This window comes from Alosa sapidissima, chromosome 17 (assembly GCF_018492685.1).
Source record: "Alosa sapidissima isolate fAloSap1 chromosome 17, fAloSap1.pri, whole genome shotgun sequence".
Taxonomy (NCBI): Eukaryota; Metazoa; Chordata; class Actinopteri; order Clupeiformes; family Clupeidae; genus Alosa; species Alosa sapidissima.
Genome location: NC_055973.1, coordinates 3,454,275 through 3,474,156, shown reverse-complemented (window position 1 = coordinate 3,474,156; position 19,882 = coordinate 3,454,275). Strand labels below are relative to the sequence as shown.

At 44.4% G+C, this 19,882-nt stretch overlaps 1 protein-coding gene across 1 annotated transcript in view; it reads left to right on the top strand.

Annotated features, from left to right (window-relative positions):
- The first annotated feature begins 7,480 nt into the window (after positions 1–7,480).
- The window catches only part of lama1 (laminin, alpha 1), a 56,469-nt gene continuing 44,067 nt past the window's right edge, over positions 7,481–19,882 (top strand). Inside the window, exons 1-3 of the mRNA XM_042067903.1 lie at positions 7,481–7,744; positions 14,530–14,700; positions 14,978–15,090. Coding sequence (XP_041923837.1) covers positions 7,684–7,744; positions 14,530–14,700; positions 14,978–15,090 — 345 coding nt within the window. The 5' untranslated portion in view covers positions 7,481–7,683. The remainder of the gene's footprint in view (positions 7,745–14,529; positions 14,701–14,977; positions 15,091–19,882) is intronic.

Here is a 19,882-nt window from a genome sequence, read left to right as displayed (position 1 = left end):
ACAGGGTGTGCACATTTTTATATACTTTCAGATAGTGTTCTTGTGTTTGTTTGTGATTTTGTATGCCTTTTTATATTTGTATATTTTCCTTTTAATATTTTTTGTTTATGTCCCTCATTTATTATTATTTGCTATTCTTTGTTTGTGGATGATGTAAAGTACATTGAGCTGCCTTATGTATGAAAGGTAGTGCTATACAAATAAAACTGCCTTTTTGATGCCAGCACTTGTGTGTTGGACTGGGCATTCTTTCGTTCCTGTCCACCACGTCGCTCATATAAAATATGCATGGTGCATTTCCAGCAAGTGCATCACCATGATCGCTAATGTCCTTTGTGTCCTATACATAATAACAGACTATTAGAACAAAGCATATGCAGCCAAGGCTGTAGGCGCACCGCTGAGTAAAAGAGGAGTTCATGTCCCATTTATGCTCGCTTACAGGTTGTTTAAAAGCGCCATTGACCCTGAATGGCAACCGTAATGGGCTTCATGTGGTAATGTGAGTCACTTGACCCACAAGACAGTGTGCTCCATACAGACTTAACACTCTCAACACCCAACCCAGCCCTGCCTGCTTGGCTGGGCAACAGGAAGTAAAAATAAACCCAACATACTGGGGCTGGAAAACAAAGGCAGCCTATGTCTCACGTGACATGGTCGATTAGACCTGGTGAAATTTCAACGTAATCATGTCACACCACGTTCCTCGCCATGTGTTCGACTGATTTAAAAAGAGTGATTGCACACCTAAAAACACACACACACACACACACACACAAACAAACAAACACACACACACACAAGTGGAGAGTAGACTAATTTCAGTCACAAGTCAACTAATGGCATCGCCTCTGGTCTCACAACCCTCTGTCTCTCCGGTGTGTTGATATACAATTTGGACGCCTCCCAACAAAATCTGTTGTAAAGTGCCCATTATCGGGCCTATTACAGCACAGCAGGACATAACAACATTACTCACATAATTTTCTGGCGGACTGAAGGTGCGGCTCCCCCAGTGGTTGTGGTTTGGGCAGGGGCCAAGCGCAGCCAGGGCAGGTGTCGGCCTCGCATTATTCATCCCTGAATTACAGAAGAGCAACACTGCAGCTACACCTGTACAAACCCCGCTGAAAACAAACACTTGACCGATTAAACGGGCGATGGCGGGGTGATCGTCAGTATGCCTACACATTTTCCATTAGATGGCTTTAAGTGCACAGGGCTGCATTGCATTGCATTACTTTGTTGTATTTTTTCCGCTAGGCTGGTCCATACCAAGCAATGAATTCTGATTCTGATTAAGAACAGAGCTAATGCTAGGCTCTGGTTGACAATGCTGGGTCAGCTCATACAAAACAGTTGGTTAACACAGGTAATTAGGCAGGTGGCAGGCTGACAGAATGGCACTTTGTAAAATGTAACAACATAATGCATTCTATCATTTTGCCCCTGTCATTCTACAGTTTCATAAACAGGGCAAAATTAATTTAGGCATAAAATCAATGAAAGAATGAAATATTTCATTTTGCATCACCCAGTTTACAGAGGACAGTTTAATATGTCATCTTATATCAGTACACTGACTCTGTTGATTAAGTGGACAGTGTTTGAGAGCAACCGCTTTTCTCTAACTATGAGACATGCTATTACCTGCAAATAGTCAACAGATCAATTTGCTTTGCCTGTTATGTGCCACATTTCATAGCCTAATGCTGTATCAGAGATGCACTCAAAAAGTTACAACTGAACTTGTCAAGCGGTACAAAGTGTCTCTTACATTGTCAAGGCGTAAGCCTGACGAGCCAGACCCACAAGATGTGGTCTGGGAACTTACCATTGGCACTGATCATTCCGATATATGGTTGTCTTTCAAATGTCCTCTGCACGCAATAGGATAATGCTACAACTCATGAGTCCCATGCATTTTCCCACCAGCGGAGCTAGTTGGCTAGTAGGCTAATCAAACTTTTGCTAATTTAAAAAAAGCTTATCTCGAGTCGCAATTTAAAGACTGCTGTTCGCCAGCAGCAGCATCCATCTTCTTTGTTTTCAAGTAGCAGGAAATTCACGCGGAACCGACGCCGACTCTATACACAATGTGATTGGCCTGATAAGTTTCATTTTCCAGCTTGCAAACCAACGGAGAGTTGCTAGACTACCCTGGCTACAAATTACATTTGCTGCCGCTAGGGTGTGTCTAGATTTCTAGGCTATCAAGGCGTGCCCAGATTGAGCAATGTTGCAGGGAAACCACATAACAAATTCGGTTCCATATGTTCCTATTGGATGATTAAAGTTATCAATGCTATGATACACAAAAAGTCTGGACAAATTATTAATTAAATTCAATTTTCATTGTTTTGCTTTAAGTGATACATGGGACAACTTGTTGCAGGGCTACCATATAACCGGTTCCATGTGTTCCAATTTGATGATTAAAGTTTTCAGGAAACTTGTTTGACAATGCTAGGTCACCTCATACAAAACAGTTGGTTTACACAGATAATTGGGCAGGTGGCAGGCTGATAGAATGGCACTTATTTTATTTTGTAAAATGTAACAACATCATGCATTCTATCATTATTCCTTGCCCCTGTCATTCTACAGTTTCATAAACAGGGCGAAATTAATTTAGGCATAAATATCGATGAAAGAATGAAATCTTTTACATTCGAACACCCACTTTAGAGATATAATATATAATATATTTCTGCCCAACACGCTTATGTAACTAGGGGGCGTAGACGGCTACCATGAACCCTCTAGTTTAGTTATCTGTGCACTCAATTGGATATCTGAACTCCAGCATCTTCATTGAGTTGAACCGCTACAGGGGGGAAATAGAACGCTTAGAGTAAACAGAAAAAAGAGGTGAGACTGAGCAGGATGATGAATCGGATGGGGGATATCTGTGCACAGGCTATTACACAACATAAAGATGCCATTTGTAATGTCCCCCGAAAGGGAAGGGGGAGGCTGGTGAGAGGGGTGGTGGTGCTGGAGGATTATGTGTGTGTGGCAGCGGGACCTGGGACTGTGCCACAGAAAATGCTTAATGCAGTTATAGAGTACCCAAATCAGGTTTGAGCTGCTGAAACAGCAGCGGAAAATAAAACCCAATTGGGCCTCTGACAATAGCGGCCTGGCATGATGAAGTGCTCCCGCGCAGCCGACTGCATCCCACCTGAGGGAAATCAAATACAAACAGAGCGCACGCCAACAGAGCAAACTCCACGCAGGGCCTAGCAGGCCCTAATTTACCCATTTATACTCTGCACGCCTTCTTATCCAGCCTCTCTCTCTCTCCCTCTCCCTGTGTGTGTATTGTATCTGTGTGTTTGTTTATCTGTCAACTTTAATTAGCAATTACCTATCTCAGCACCGCGCTCTAAAACTTTCCTCTCTCCTCTGCTTTCTGGTGTTCTGGGAGCCTGGGCAAATCCAGCCGCAACACTCAGCTGCCTCAGAGGGGCTTGATGTGATCAGTCAGACGTCAGAGAGTCCGTCTCAACCTCCGGGACTCATCTCACACCTTCAGCCTGAAAGCTTGCGGAATATTCCCAATTGCACTTTGTTCCATCTTTGTGCCCCCTGTTCCTATAGTTAGGCTATGGTGTTTCTCTCACCGCTAGATATAGTCACTGTTGGAGGACCAGCTAGTTGGGACTTTGTCCCTATTACCGGTAGCTATTCTGTGCCTTCCCTTTGAAAATGTTAATTTACTGTAGCTATAAGGCGATACATAGCATGCCACGCACTTACATGTAGCACTTATATTACAGTCATAAAACTAAGTGACTGTATTGTTTGATTGGAGGATCAGTTGGTTAGGAGTTTGTCCCTATCACCGGTAGCTATCCTGTACCTGTACCTTCTCTGAATATGTGTGTTTACTGTAGCTATAAAGCAATGACAGCAACACTGCAGGATATGAGAGAATAGCACAGCACAGTTTTCGAGAACACCACCACGAGTGGTCTTGGACTTTCTGGCCTTCTTTTAGCAGTTGATTGCCCCACTCAAAGGCACCTGGGTCCTTCAGTGCCCGCCTGGCGTGCCAAACTTCCTCTCCCACCCGGTGCTGTCGATGGCACTGGAGGACCAGCTGGAGCTGGCTGAGGAGGCGCTAACGCTAGCCTGCGGCACTGAAATGGGCAGAGTGACTGGTGCCAGGCAGATAGAGGGGAGGAGAGGAGCAAAGCTCCAGAGAGAGAGAGAAAGAGAATGTGTGTGAGAGACAAACAGAGTGAAAGAGAAACCAGTGTGTGTGTGTGTGTCTCTCCAGAGAGAGAGATAGGGAGAGACAGAGTGTGTATCAATGACTGAACCGAGAGATAGATAGAGAGAAAGCATGTATACAAGAGGGAGAGAGAGAGAGAATGTGTGTGGTTGATTGCCAGAGACAAGGAGCTGTAATTGGGCCTCAGCTGCTTCCCTTTGCTAATGGACATGAGCTCAGTGTGTTGCTTGGGGCTCCACCTCCGTCATTAACCACCACAGATCCTACCGGTCAGAAGGAAGGCTGTGAACTGGCCGGAAAGGGCTATGTGATGAAGTCGGTGACGACTCCGGAGCTTTTAACAAGGAGAGAAGGATCACTCATTATGTATAGAATATCTAGTCCTGATTATTGCCTCACACATTCAACACAGATAAAGCAGGGCTATTATGTGGTGTTGTCATAATACAATTGGGGAGTTTACCTATGTTGAACAAGGGTGCTAGAGAGCCTTCCCTGAGTACTAACATTGAAAAAATGTGACAAATCATGGCTCGGTCCAGTTCATCATCAGCCACTATGGAGGTTAATGTGACCCATACACTAGGACACACCACAGAAGAGTTCATTTTCCACAGCAACCACAACTCCTGTCACTCAGTTAAGCTGTAGGTCACATTGCCAGCGGAAGAGAAAGAGCTAAATTAAACTCTCAAATGAATCGCCAGAAAGAGTATTTGGCGCTAGAGCCCTATAATCCATCACAACTAATACAATGTCGCATCTCATGACAACATGCAGTGGTAGGCCCACCACAAACCGAGATTATGAGGTTTCAAGGACAAACCGCCACGCTCCATATCTCTGGGCCACAGACCTACGCTCGTAGTGGAGAGCGATGATAACAGTCCGGCGTCTCGCCACTGTAGCCTAGAAACATCACCTGTTATGTCCGCTAGTTGCTCCTTGAGAACACGGGAGTCGTCAGCGAGGTCACAGGACTAATAGTATCTCCTTCTCAGTTACTAATCTCTTAAGAGCTGACCGCAGCCATTCCTGGCACAAGCATAGAGTCAGGTTAAGGGGAGACTGCACCCATACAAACTCCATGACGAAGACGACATCAGCGATTCATGTGGAAACCGAAGACAAATTGGGTTAGAGCCTGCGCGGGTTTTTGGTCCAGAGAACGTGTCTTTTTCTTGAAACGGACAGTCACACATTTGGCGCGTTCCCCTTAATTCTTGTTGAAGTATTTTATTCTGGTTATTTTCTTATGAATTTGAGATTGACCCCCCATGTACAAGAGTTATGTACTATTCAAAAGTATAATAATAATAATAATAATAATAATAATAATAATAATAATAATATTAAAAAAAATACAAACTTTGGTGTGTTCTGAGTGTTTTATGTAGGATATACAGTGAATGGGTCATGGAAACGTTACTATAACTGTCCCTTTGATAGAATCACTATGACAGCATTCGTGACCTCGTTCAAACCTATCCAAACGCGCAACTGCAACATTGCTTGTGATCTCCGATTCCAAACGCACTGGTGTCATACCTATTTTACCACTAGAGGTCGTACATGAACAATATGTTCCTGAGACGTAGAAAAAGCTTTGATATGTTCCACAACAGAGAATGTTGGGAAATGTCAAGGCTTTCGTGAATATCTAGTTGAGAGGTTTTAAAAGTTTACCCTAACTCATCTTGACCTTGAGAACCCAACTATTTGTTCTGTTTTTCTGTAAAACAAGATATTGTGTGATCCCGGAGCCAAAACAAATCAGATCTCACTTTTCATCATTGATGTGCAGACATAATTCAGCACAAGGTCATTTTCTCTCGTTTGCTTCAACATTCTCCATTTCAGATTCATGTGAAACGCTATGATGATCTATTTTAGACAAAACATCTGGACTGTTTATCTTACATTTATTGTGAGGACAGTATGTATATCCCAGAACAAGGTTACGTATTTAGAATGATATGTATAAGATGCAATAAATCATAATAATAATAATCATATACAGAACTTAGTAAAAAAGTTGAAATTGAAGCTAGTTTTTTTCTTTAGGAACAAATCTTGTTGTCCTGTCTTACTTTTTCTGCCAGAAAAAGAGCTTAAAGGTTCATTTCAAATTGCAGACCCCTCACTCATCACTGCACACTTTACTCCACAGTGAATTTGCCCTCTCTGTCAAATCGCCGACTTACTCACCTCTATATCTTCTTATATAAGGGCATTATAGGCAGGCTTCCATGTTACATATCTGAATTTCTTTCTTTTACACAGAGTACTTATGCCTTAAGGTCTCAGAACACTGTTTTATTGAGTGTACCTCAAGCCCAGACAGAGTTGTTCAAGAAGGCTTTCATGTTTGCTGCACCTTCTGCTTGGAATGACCAACAGAAAACACTCAAACTACAGTGTCTAATTTCCTTAAATGATTTTAATGGTGTTGTTAAAGCCATAGAACATGAGTCCATCCAGTGCAAATGTTTTAATTGATGGCACTTTTATTTCATCTGGAATGCACTTGAGTTGTCTTTGCCTCTTTTGTATTTGTTTTATGATTGTTATTTGTTTTATATGTAACTATTTGCTCTGCTATCTTGGCCAGGTCTCTCTTGAAAAAGAGATTTTGTATCTTAATGAGACTAACCTGGTAAAATAAAGATTATAATAATAATTGTTTTGCAGCTTGTGTGCCCCTCCACGTGTGTGTGTGTGTGTGTGTGTGTGTGTGTGTTTAGTGGCCTACTGTAGCCTGTGCTACAGTACGCTGCCCTACTTTGTTTTCTAAGGAAAAGAAGAAAAAATATTTGATAACCTGATATTTGGAATAAATCTCAAATCTGGATATTTATCTATTACAAAAATGTTGATTAGAAGGAGAAACACAATTCATACTATTACAAAACAAACATAAGTCCATGCAGTATCATCAATAACGAATGATTTATAGCTCCAGGCATTTCTCACTCTTTTTTTATCTAGTTAGGATTTGACCTAACGTGTTAAGTGACCTTTGATACACAAGATGTCATAAATGCTATAATATTGTTTTATATCATATCTATCATATGTATTTATTTAACTTAATTCAAAGGTAGTGCCTTGGGTTAAAACAATTATAAATGTGAAGTTCCGCACATGGGGCACACCCCTTCTTCTGGTGCAATGGTACGTCCCAGCTAGCGACTTTGTAGCGGGACAGAATGAAAAGTTGAGACAAAAGTTGGTACTGAATGAAAGAGGGGGAAAGGGAGAGGACAAGGGGGACGTGAGTGGATGCCATCACGGAGTCGAGAAACGAGTATTACGAATGGGAAACGTTTAGATTAATCATCTTTAGTAAATCGTATTACTAGTTGTGTAGCATCCTCAATAACCAAAGTTGAGATATATATATTAAAAAAAAAAACATTAGTCCTAATGCAATAGCGGAGATGAAGTTCTTTCTTGCAATTGTGTTGCTCTGGACATCCTCTGTGGAGTGCCAGCAAAGAGGTGAGCTGGAAGTAATGCCTTTCCTTTTGACTCTGCACTTTTTTCAGAGTCCATTCAACACGAGGCCCCTGAGCCTTTTAAACATATCAGTTTATAATGTGTATTGCCTTGTAAGTTGGACAATGTAATGCATGTGTAATGAAAGGGGTGGACTACAACAATTTAACGGTTTCATATTGAACGAAAATTGTTATTTATAATAGATACTTACGTATTTTTTAGGGATGGATATGATTGAGTTTCCATGGAATTTATCTTTCTCATTTCTCATCTTGGGAGCTTTTTTGTGCTCATTCCATAAGATGGGCTTCTTCGGCGTCAGTATAGTTTTCATGGCTCGTTTTGGCTATTTACAACACCTAGCGCACTACAAGCCAAACGCACATCCTTTAAAATGCCAAGCGTCTCCAAGTTAGGCCCGCTCTAATGAGTATTCCAGCGAGTTTGCTCAAGTGGACTGCATGAGAAATTCCTGGCCGTTGTTGAATTACAATAGCTGACACCTCTCTTTGCAACAGACAGGCATGCCAACATGCTGGGATCGCACCGCAGCGGCATCTGAAAGAATTAACCTCAAACAGTGATCATGTGATCACTACTAAACTTTTGTTGTGCAGATTACATGGTCACTTTACATTTTGGGATAACATGAGACACGCACGTCGTCACTTTGCCGTGAAATTAGTTTGAGCGTTTAACTTAAAGCCGTGCTCCGCACTTTGTCAAGGTAAAGAATGATAAGGCCTTGACACATTTCTGAAAAGCGAAGGACAGTCGCTCAGAATGCATTAATGATGCTGAAGTGCACTATGCAATCATATATTCACTCACAAAACTAGTGTTATAGCAGAGATTCACACATACACACAATAAACGCTGTCATTTGACAGTAGGGAATGACCAAACGTGTGTTCTTTCATTAAAACTCAGGCTATTTAACAAGTACACTACAATTTGCAATGCAGATGTTGCCCAAATGGAATACACATCATCTCTCTGTGATTTCACACCTCACAGTGGATTCCAATGAAGCTGACAGGAGTTTGAGCTTGGCCTCATAACACATGGTCCCCATGAGAAATCATTACCGCCCTGTGCCTGTGAATCCCAGGCATTGCTGGTGATCAATGAAAAGGGCCTGGTTACTGTTAAGTCCTTTGAAGTGCAGGCGGATTAGAAATGTTATCATAAGCGGCACTTTTATCTGCTGGCTTTTCAAAGCACTCATATTCCCAAGGGCTTTATTTTGTGTGTGTTCCACTCCAGTGCCCGTTAGCACCAAAGTAACCAAGAGACTGTGGGACTGCAAGCCGAGTTGGGAAAGCCCAGCTTTGTGCCCCTATCCTTGTTATTCCATCACTTTGCTGCGCTGTGCGCTGGGGTCTAAGTGCCCCGGCTCTGCGCTGAGGAAGGCGAGGCGAGGTTAGGCTGATGAGGTGGTGTGCAGGCTAAATTACAGGACTGTGATAGATAGCCCCTGGTCACTCCACGGTAGCAGTGGGAAGCTCATTAGCGGTGCTAGTGCTACTGGGTGGTGCTGGTTGGGATTAATATGAAGTGCTGTTCCTTCAGGTTGACTGGTGGAGCTTGGCACTAGGGATGCCTGCATTGTGGCTTCAGTTCCAGTCTGAGGAGGACAGACACTGAACAAGCTGTGGGCAGTCACTATGGTCTAGATGCTTTGGGTTATAATGCCTGCTAAGTGCATCAGTGCACATGTGCAAGATACACATAATCATATGGTTTTATCCATTACAATCAAATGGATACAGCATCTATGAACTTAATGGCAAGATCATACATCATAACATTCTCTCTTTCTCTCTCTCTCTCTCTCTCTCTCTCTCTCTTTCTCTCTCTCATTCTCTCTCTTTATCTATCACCCGGCCTATCTCACTGTCAGCATTCCAAATCATTTTACAAATTGACAAGATCTATGTGGTTATCAGGATCCACTGTACTCCAGAACAGAGCTCCTGAACATTCCATATGAGTTAGACCTTGTCATAAAGCTGGCTGCTAATACACACATATGATAATTACTCTGAAGGAGCTGTTAGCTGAGAGCAATAACAAATGGCTTATCACTCTCAATCTGCTGCCACGCGTCTTATCTCCAGATGTCATTGTCTCAAACAGTGTGCCTTATCGATTTCATCACCCTTATCTAGGCGCCCCCTGCTTTTGGAATGGCAAAGACCTGTCATTAGGAGACAGTCAAGCGTTTGCTAACTAGGAAAGTTCCCTTATCACTCCCTCATAATCTTCGGCTTTGTTTTCAGCTCTCTCCACCTGAGACTCTTTCAGATACAAGCAATTAGTTGGGTGGTCCCAAGACAAGGAACCTGAAATTGTCTCCTTGGAGCATTGGTGCTCACGGCATAATTGTCTTTGTGTGGGAAATGTTTTAGGGTCTGAGGTTGTGGAGCTATAGATGCCATACTGAAAATACAGCTGTGTCAGCATTTATATTAGTAATCTGTATATTATAAAATAGGTTCACTTTCACAACTAGGTGCTACAAAGTCACTTCTGAGTAAACAGGGTTGTGGTTGTGGACAAGTGCGTTGGTTGATTGACAATTGTTGATGACATTCTTCTGTTAAACAAGCTTTGGTTCATTACACAATCATTGAACTATCAGGTTCTTGATAAGCCCTTTCTTTGGACTCTCATTTCTGAGGTGAAGACACTAAGAATTCCAACAGAAGCTCAGCAAATAATACAGATAGCACAACATCTATTCACCCCTGATAATCTCAGATTGCCTCCTGTTATCAGAGTCAACAGTTGCTTCATCTGCAAATCATGTGCATTTTCTCCCCTTGAAAAACTCTAAATGGCAGTGAAGATTGCACTTTTGAAACAGCCCTGCAGACAGCTGCGTCCAAACAGAAAAATGGCCTCAGCAGAATGAGAGCCTGCCATCCTGGGCTCCTCTCGTGGGCTAACTTCTGGGGGCCTTCTTGGCCTGTAGTAGTCAATCAGGGGGTGACTGTTGTCAAAACATTGATGTTATACTGTGGTCTGATCTCTGCTTTCTCGCCGGAGAAGCTTGATCCCCCCCACCATAGATTGTGAAGTGGGACAGGTCGATGATGTGTCGAGAGACCACAGGCGCTGTGTGAAACTCGATCACCTTAAAAACTCAGTGTGGGGCCATTATTACTCTCATAAACGCTGACAGGGCTATAGGCTAAACCTCTTTACCACAGCTTTGCCTAGATGTGTAAAGACCATCGTAGTGATGCATGCATATACAGTACCGTGTAAACCAGGGGTCTCAAACTCAAATGAGCTGGGGGCCAATTCTGCCAACGTCATCTGATTGGAGGGCCGGCTATTTCTGAAAATGCAATGTTCTTTTTTTCAAATACCACACAAAACTGCAAACAGAAAGTGCAAGTGTTTTTATCTAGTTTTAGACACCTGTGCTAGCAACCTTAGCTTATAAATAAAATAATGATAAAATAAATATTAATACAAATGATAAAACAAATGAAAAACATAAAAACAAGTATGTGTGTGTGTTTCACACCAAATAAAAATATTTCCTCTCATTACTTTTTTAAACCTGGCAAACTAGGCATCAGGGTTAAGAAAGCCATTGCCAACACCATTGGATTTTTATATCAAACTTTCAAAAGGCCATGGCTTGAAAGTGGTCAGAGATAAAGTCCTACTGTAAATGTAAAAATCTTTGAGTAAAACAAAAGTTTATGAAGGGGGTAAATTTACCCATCTAATTTGTCACTGGATGGCAAGCACCTCAAATTATGCACCTTTCAGTAAATACTGGATGAACATATTTAAGCAGGTTTACTTTCCTTTTTTCATATTACCCACATAACAAATTAACAGGAAAACACCTAAGATGTATACCAACACCTAAGATGTTGTGGTTTAGTAAAAGATTACTACAATATAGGCATACAATAAAGTATTCTGGTCAAACAGTTCCTATCGCGGGTAATCTGCAGTACCCAGAAGTTCGCATCACGGGTGACTTTGTAGTTCTTTAGAGCCCTATTTCTACTAGCCCTGCTGTCTGTACCACATCCATTACGGACACTATCATCACGATTACCACTGCAACATCAACCGCTATGTTGGGCAGAGGGTCGAAACAAGCATGGTATGCTTAGTGGACACCGTTGTATACACGCACCTCCATTCACAGACGCACCGTGACTATCACCGTCATAGACGATCGATCATAATCTCCAAAAGGATATTCTCCTTCAGAATTAGAATAGGTGAATAACATAGCTTACCTAAGACTTCATCACACGTGAACGTTTTTCAACATTTGGTGTAGGCCTATTTCTGCTTAATTTCTGCTTCAATTTCTGCAACACTATGGCCTGCATCGCTTCCGCGTCATTACATATGCACGTTTTTGTGTTTCTCGCGTGTAATACAAGTATTTCCTGAAAACTTTGCGCAGCGATTTTGGGTTTGAATCAAGCTCTGGATGTCTTGCACATAGTGGAGCAGAGTATGCCTACAAATGAGATTTGTCACCGTACCTGGATCTATCGTCTATTTTAATCAGTATCGTTGTTTGTCGCAATTAATAGCCTCAAGGGCCGGATTACATTATTATTTTGTCATACATCGCGGGCCGGAATTAGGCAGGACGCGGGCCGGATTTGGCCCGCGGGCCGGGTGTTTGAGACCACTGGTGTAAACACATGCTGGCTGAACAGTAGTTCAGAAGAGATGTACAGTATTGTTGAAATGTCAGCTTCCCACCCTACTTATATGTAAAGGCAGACAGTAGATTTAGTTTACACAAGCAGTGTCATACCCACCATAAACACATTGAGCCCATAATTGTCATTGTGCCACTGTTAAAGAGGTGAACAGACTCCCAGCAGCCAGTACTCTCACTTGAGGCTTCACAGGACTCTGGGGAATGCCCTGGTTTATGAGCCAGTGACACAGACAGAGCAGGTGTTTACTATGGTAATGTGTGTGTGGTGGGGGGGGGGGGCAGTGTGTGTGTGTGTGTGTGTGTGTGTGTGAGTGAGTGACTCCGGCAGTCACCTGAAACAACAGCGGAGAGGAGAGGGGTGAGTTTGGACGGAACTGAGGAATTTATTGAACAGAGCAACTGGTCACCCCTGAAGGACTCCTGCTGATGCTTTGCCAATAAACTGTTACCTCATCTCCTCGTGTGTCTACTGTGGTCAGCAATAACTTGTCTGAAACAAGCCTGCTTTCAGCAATAACAGTGTCTGGTATTGGTATGGCCTCAGATAACAGAAGGTCTAAGAAAGTGAAGCTAGACCTTGCACCCAAAAAGATTGTTTTTATTATTTTTTTAAAATGCCAAGGTTCTCTCAAAGATTTGGATGCTCAAACTTGTGTGGGTGTTCTCTTATCTTGTTTTCTGGGGGCATTCTACAGTCTTGGGTAATTGCATCAGGCTCTGTCTCCTAATGAAATCACAAAGAGTTGCTGAATAGGTGGCCCACCGTCCCCTGGTGTGTCTGTCTCAGGTATGCAAATAATGGCCTGGCAGATGTGCATCCCCATCATTAGGAGAGGGTCTTCATTCATCAGACTCTTTGTCTGCCCTGCGTTTGAAGTGGGCCGTGGCATCAAGGACATTGGGGGGGGAATTGGATTTCACTTGGGGTTGGGGTTTGTCTTGGCGTGTTGTCCAGACGCCTGATGGTTAGAGTATTGGTAGTGTGTGTGTGTGTGTGTGTGTGTGTGTGTGTGTGTGTGTGTGTGTGGAACATGCATATGCATGTCTGTGTTGTGTGTTCATGTGTATGTGACAGAGAGAAATCAGATAAAGTTATCTTTCTTCATGGCCTCTGTGTTCTGTATAATGATAGTATTGCATAAGAACCTTCACGGTTCACAATATCACATCATCTCTCACTATATTTATACTCTCTGTTATAAGTTGTGTTTAATGAGGAGGTTCATTTAAAATGGGATGTCTGGTTTGTTTTGTCCCTCTCAGTGACTGGTCCACCTAAAAGTATTCTGCATTTGAGCATGTGATCGCCTGAGCCGGAAGCAACCCCACTTGGCTCAGAGCTTTGCCTGATCCCTCTTTTTATCTTTCACTCTTTTACTCACAGTAATGAGGGTGGGGTGGAGGTGGGGTTGGTGGGTGGGGGAGTGTGGGTATGAGGTATGAATGAAGAGGGGGGTGGGTGGGTGTTAGGCGGAGATGCCAGAGGATGTAGGGGGCCCCAGGGCCGAGGGGTTATCGCAGTGAGCCAAAGGCAGCTAGCTAGCCCTGAATAGACTGTGGCCATTGTCAATTGTCCAAGACATAGTCATTTGTGCCATCAATGGTGCATGTAAACATGGCAAAGGGGGGTGGGGTGGGGAACGGGTGGGTGGCTGTGGGGATTCTCTCTTCAAAGGCAAAGGCCTGCAGAGAGATGAGATGAGAGGAGATGAGAGGAGAACACAGGGAAGGGAGGTGGAGGAGAAGATTGAGATGTTGTGTTGTGTGGGATGTGTGATGAGTGAGACGGGAGCAGTGGAGTGGGCTGGGGTGGGGTGGGCTGGGGTGGGGGGCAGGGGCAGGGGTAGGGCTTCTGTGCAGAATGTGTGTGTTGGGGAAAGATCCTATCTCTTCTGTCTATGGATAGTGCTTTCTTGGAATGGCTTTGTTACTTAAGTAAACTCTATTCTTGACACCGCAAAACATCCCCGTGAGGTGTTTATACATGTATGTGTGAATATGAACATCATGTCAGTATATGATGATGTGTCCTGCGTCTAACGCACTGATCATGACCTCTGCTCCGTAGGTCTGTTCCCTGCCATCCTGAACCTGGCCACCAATGCCAACATCACTGCCAATGCCACGTGCGGAGAGCCTTACCGGGAGATGTCCTGTAAGCTGGTGGAACACGTGCCAGGCCAGCGCATTCGCAACCCACAGTGCAGGATCTGTGATGCCAACAGCCACAATCCCAAAGGTACTAGTGCCACCCAGGATACACACTAATATCTGTTCTTATTCTATTAGGGCCAAGCTAATGCTAACCTCAAAATAAGCCCTCAGATAACATAATGACATTTTAAAGCAATAATTTAAGGGTTGAAGAAATGAAGCAACTAAAGGAATGTGTTGAGTCACATGCACAGGCTTATCATTGGGAATGTAGGCTGTGATTGTTTGAGCTATACACAAGTTAGCTGCAAAATATCATGAAATAGTTTTCTAAATATGTCATGGTGTTGATTCACTCACAGAGCGACATCCCATTGGCCAAGCGATTGATGGCACCAACCAGTGGTGGCAGAGTCCCAGCATCAAGAACGGCCGGCAGTATCACTGGATTACCATCACTTTGGACCTGAGACAGGTAGGCTGCTCACCTAGCAGAGATCAACAACGCTGTTTGCATGAGGGTATCAGTTCCTTGTTATACGCACAGCAGAAGATGGCCATGCTGCCGGGTCCTGTTTTAGACACATCCGTGTAACACTCATATACAATATCCAGCTGTTTTCATACAAGTATGTCGTTGTATAGAAGCACATACAAGCCCTGTTGGCTAGATTCATTTGCAGCCCTTTGCACCTGGCAGTCACAGTCTTGTGCTGTTATCTCTTTACTTCATTGATGCGTAGCTCAGTGGAGTCATTTCTCCTGGTGGTCTCTCTGTCCAGCGCTAGCAGTGGGCATCTCTCCCACCACTATCCCTGCAGTCCAAACGGTCCTCGCCCTGCCCAGTCCTCAGAGCCCCCGACTGACTCTCACTCTCCCAGCTCCTGTGCTGTAATCGGCTGTCAGCGGCTCATTCACCCCCTCGGGCTGCACTAGAAACCAGACTCTTGGCCAGGAAGTCTACACACACACACACACACACACGACTCTCCCCGTACTCCCCTTCCTCCTCCTCTTCCTCCTCAGCCGCCCCTCCTGTGCTCAATCTCTGGTTCTCCACAGCAGCGTGGAGTCCATAAGCTTACCTTACAGCCAGCAGACAGACAGTCAGCAGCGAGCCAGAGCACCTGTCATGGAGGCCTTCCTGATTTACAGTACCTGCTCCTACAGATTCATATCAGGCCAGGAGACAGAGAGAGCGGGAGAGAGAGAGAGCGGGAGAGAGAGAGAGAGAGAGAGAGTGAGAGGAAGGCAGAGAGCCAGAGAGAGAGAGAGAAAGATGTCTGTATGTCTGCTCGTTATGATGACTGTCAGGTCGGGCCATTTATCTCCCTGTGCGCCGCTGACAGTCTCCTTCTGCGGACCAAAGAGGCAGTAGCACCCCAGTAATGCCAGATAGGCCAGTGAGAAGAAAAAGGAGTGTGGGGGAGAGGAGTTGTCTCCCCGCGAGGCATGCCTGATACTCCCGTTACACCTGATTAGTCTGGCAGAGACTACAGAGAGAGCGCGAGAGAGAGGGAGAGAGAGAGAGAGGGAGAGAGAGAGAGAGAGAGAGAGAGAGAGAGAGAGAGAGAGAGAGAGAGGGAGAGAGAGAGACTCCTCCGGCGAGGGGTCTGCCCAGTCACACGGGAGGAGCAGGTGGATACTGTTTCCTGGTCTGAGTAGGAGTGACTGTGAGAGGGGTCTAGTAAAGCATGCAGAAAGCAGGACGCATTTGTGGCAGGATGAAATGCACTCCAGGTGCTGGAAGGAGTGTGGGTGGAGGAAAGGGACTCAAATGCATGCTAGTTCTGACCTAGAGTTGTACATGCACACATGGATGGAGCATTACGATGATGTGCGTGGGATTCAGTGTATGTGCTTCTGGGTCTGTATGTCATCATGATGCTGGCTTATGCAGCCATCTTATGTCATGGAAGGATCCACTCTCCATTTGAGAGTTGCATCTTTTTTTGTTCATTGTGTGCGTGTGTATGTGTGTGTGTGTGTGTGTGTGTGTGTGTGTGTGTGTGTGTGTGTGTGTGTGTGTGTGTGTGTGTGTGTGTTTGTTTGTGTGTGTGTGAAATAGAGAGACTGAGAGGGAGAGAAAGAGAGAGAGAAGTATTGACTGTGTGTGTGTGAGAGAGAGAGAGAGAATCAGAGAATGGAGGTGTGTGTCTGCGACATCTCCCAGTGCTCAACCCTTCAAAGGAGCTTAGGGTTCCTGGGAGGCGACAGGGTGCAAGCAGGCTGTCCAGAGAGATTGAGACTCAGAAACCCAGAAACTAATCCAACCTCCCTTCCACTCTGAGACCAGTCGAAGACATTCCAGAGAGAGAGAGAGAGAGAGAGAGAGAGAGAGAGAGAGAGAGAGAGAGAGAGGGAGAGGGAGAGGGAGAAAGAGAGAGGGAGAGAAAGAGTAATTGAAAGAAAGAGAAGAACTAAAAGAGAGTGCAAGCAGGTTGTCCAAACCCCATAGCTATTCAGACCCTCTCTTCCCTAAGACCAGGAAGAGGGACAGAATGAAAAAGAGAGGAATACAAGAGGGAGAGAGAGAGAGAGAGAGAGAGACACAGGCTGTCCAGAGTGATTGAAACCCGGCCTAATCCTAGATCTCTCTCCACTCGGTGAACAGTCAAAAACATTCCAGTAAATGAATGAAAGAATTAGAGAGAGGAATAGAAAGACTAAGGAAAGAGACATTCTAGAGAGAGGAGGGGGGCAGGGAGTTGAGAGAGTGAGAGAGCAGGGACAATTTCAATAGAAAGAGTGTGAGAAAGGAAGATAGAGTGGGAAAGAGAGAAATAGAAAGAGAGAGAAAGAAAGAGAGAGAGAGAGACAGGGCACATGCACATTGGCCAGGCTGAAATGAAGCCCAATCCGATAGCCATGGTGGCTCTGAGGCATTCCAACGAAATGAAAAGAGGCAGATAGATAGAGAGGTCATGGAGAAAATAAATGGATTTAGAAAGAGGGAGAGATAAGTGGCCCTAGGGAAAGCCATTTTGATAGCTACCTAGTGCTTGTTGCCTGTTGTTGATTTAAAATCAGTAAAATCAGTATGCCTGTATAAATGATCAGAGAGAGCAAGGCAGAAATGAGAGAGAGAGATTGAGAGAGAAGAGGGAAAATAGGACAGAGCAAGAGAGAGAAAGCTTGAAAGGCAGACAGACAGACCAACAGACAGACAGACAGACATTATATTTCCAGCCTCAAGAGGCACAAGAAAACTGTAAAATGATATGTTCTCTGTTGACTATCCAACTTCACATCAGTCCTAATTGCCACTAGTTACAGTAATGAGCCACTGAAATGATAGACCAGTAGTAGAGAATGAACCCAGGAAACACAATACTGTACTGCACCGTACTGATCTGCACAGAAATGTATAGCGTATACTGTATGTCAATGTACAGAACTGTTACAGAGAACAGAGCTGTGGGACACTTCTGGTTGAGATCCGGTGCGGGTTGGGCAGATTCGGGCCACGTCACAACCAGATGTGTGCCAGATTCAGTGTACCTGGGCTAAAGTTCTCTAGTGCCCATCTCCTCTCTCTCATCATGCCAACAGAGCATAATAGCCATGAGGAAATCTCAGATTACTCAGCAACTCCGCTTCCAGATCTGGATGCATTCATGCTGGCTGGAAAATGTGTGTGTGTGTGTGTGTGTGTGTGTGTGTGTGTGTGTGTGTGTGTGTGTGTGTGTGTGTGTGTGTGTGTGTATGTGTCTGTGTGTCTGTGTGTGTGTGTGTGTGTGTGCACGTGCGTGTGTGCGTGTGTGTGTGTGTGTGTATGTGTCTGTGTGTGTGTTTGTGTAGAGGGGTGGTGGCTCAATGTAGAGAGGGAGAATATAGCCTGAAGGCAACAAGAAAACTCAGCCGGTAGGAACAAATTGTCAGATTAGGCACCATTCAAAGCCAACACTGTGCCCCTCTCCCCTTCAGTGTGTGTGTGTGTGTGTGTGTGAGTGTGTGTGTGTGTGTGTGTGTGTGTGTTAGGGCTCACTCTACAGAGATCACCAATGCTTCTATCACCCTTCCATATGCTCAACTGAATCCGACACAGACAACATACTGTATGTCTTCTATATTCTTTTAAACCAAACTATTATTTTAATAGACCTACTCTAAAAAGTGTATCCTAAATTGTCTGACTATGACAAAATCTTTTAACTCTTAATCAACTTGTACACTCATACAAATATCACAATGTCAGCAAATTCATGAAGTGTTGTCCCAGCTGTGAACTGCAGCCAGAAACCTCCTCTGGGGCACGAGGACTGTGAGGTTCTGATTGAATAGGAATTTCACTGCCATGACTAAACCCAACCGCAGACCTGGCTGTCCACGCCGGCACATCTTGCAGCCATTTGGGCCCCCAGGAGCCCGCCGTGACGTGACGTGGCGTGACCGCTGAGACATGCTGACTGGGGAATCTGAGCTGGGACACGAGGGTCTGGGCCTCCAACCACATGAACACGAAAAGACCTGCATTTGGCCACAGGCTCTCTTCTCCTCCCCCTTCAGTCTGTCTGGGGGGGAGGAGGAGGAGGAGGAGGAGGAGTATGAGTCAGGGCTTTTGTCTGGCTGGAGGTGAGGAGGGGGGATGGGGGATGGTAGGAGAAGAAGGAGAAGGACAAAGAAAGGATGGGAAGCCGCAGCAGCAGGGTTGACCCGGAGAGGGACACAAAGTGGACAAGAGTCTTGGAGCCAAACTCTATTACTTGGCATCAACTGTTGGCAAATGCTTCTTGGATAGACAGTTAGTCTGTTCAATTCAACGTTGGTGTGTTTGTCTAATTAAATAAAATAATTTATGAAATTGTAAATTAAATAATGTCAACAGAAACTAGGCCTTTCTTCGCTAACAATTTATGTGTGAAAGAACGCAAAATGTTGGCCACAAAGACCAAAGTAGCCTGAATGGCAGTTGGAATCTCCATTGATTGAGTTTGTGTGGCGACTGGTATGCCAAGGCTCTTCCTTCTGTAGACCACATTGCTCTCACAGCTCTCCATCTGGAGTTGAACAAAACTAGTCCCAGTTACATTCCCAGCAAGTTGCGTGCAAAGCAACCGCTTTCTACCCAACAAGGCTACATTCAAGGTGTTGAACATTGGGGACAGTATTTTAACTACTTTAAGTAAATTGTGAGGACAGACATTTTAAACAGAGAAGCTCTTCTGGCACATCCAGTTGTGTTTCCCATGACCTTGTCAGGGTGAATGCCATCAGCTCTAGTGGAGGCTCTGTTCTTTTTCACATCACCTGCCACCTGGTTAAGT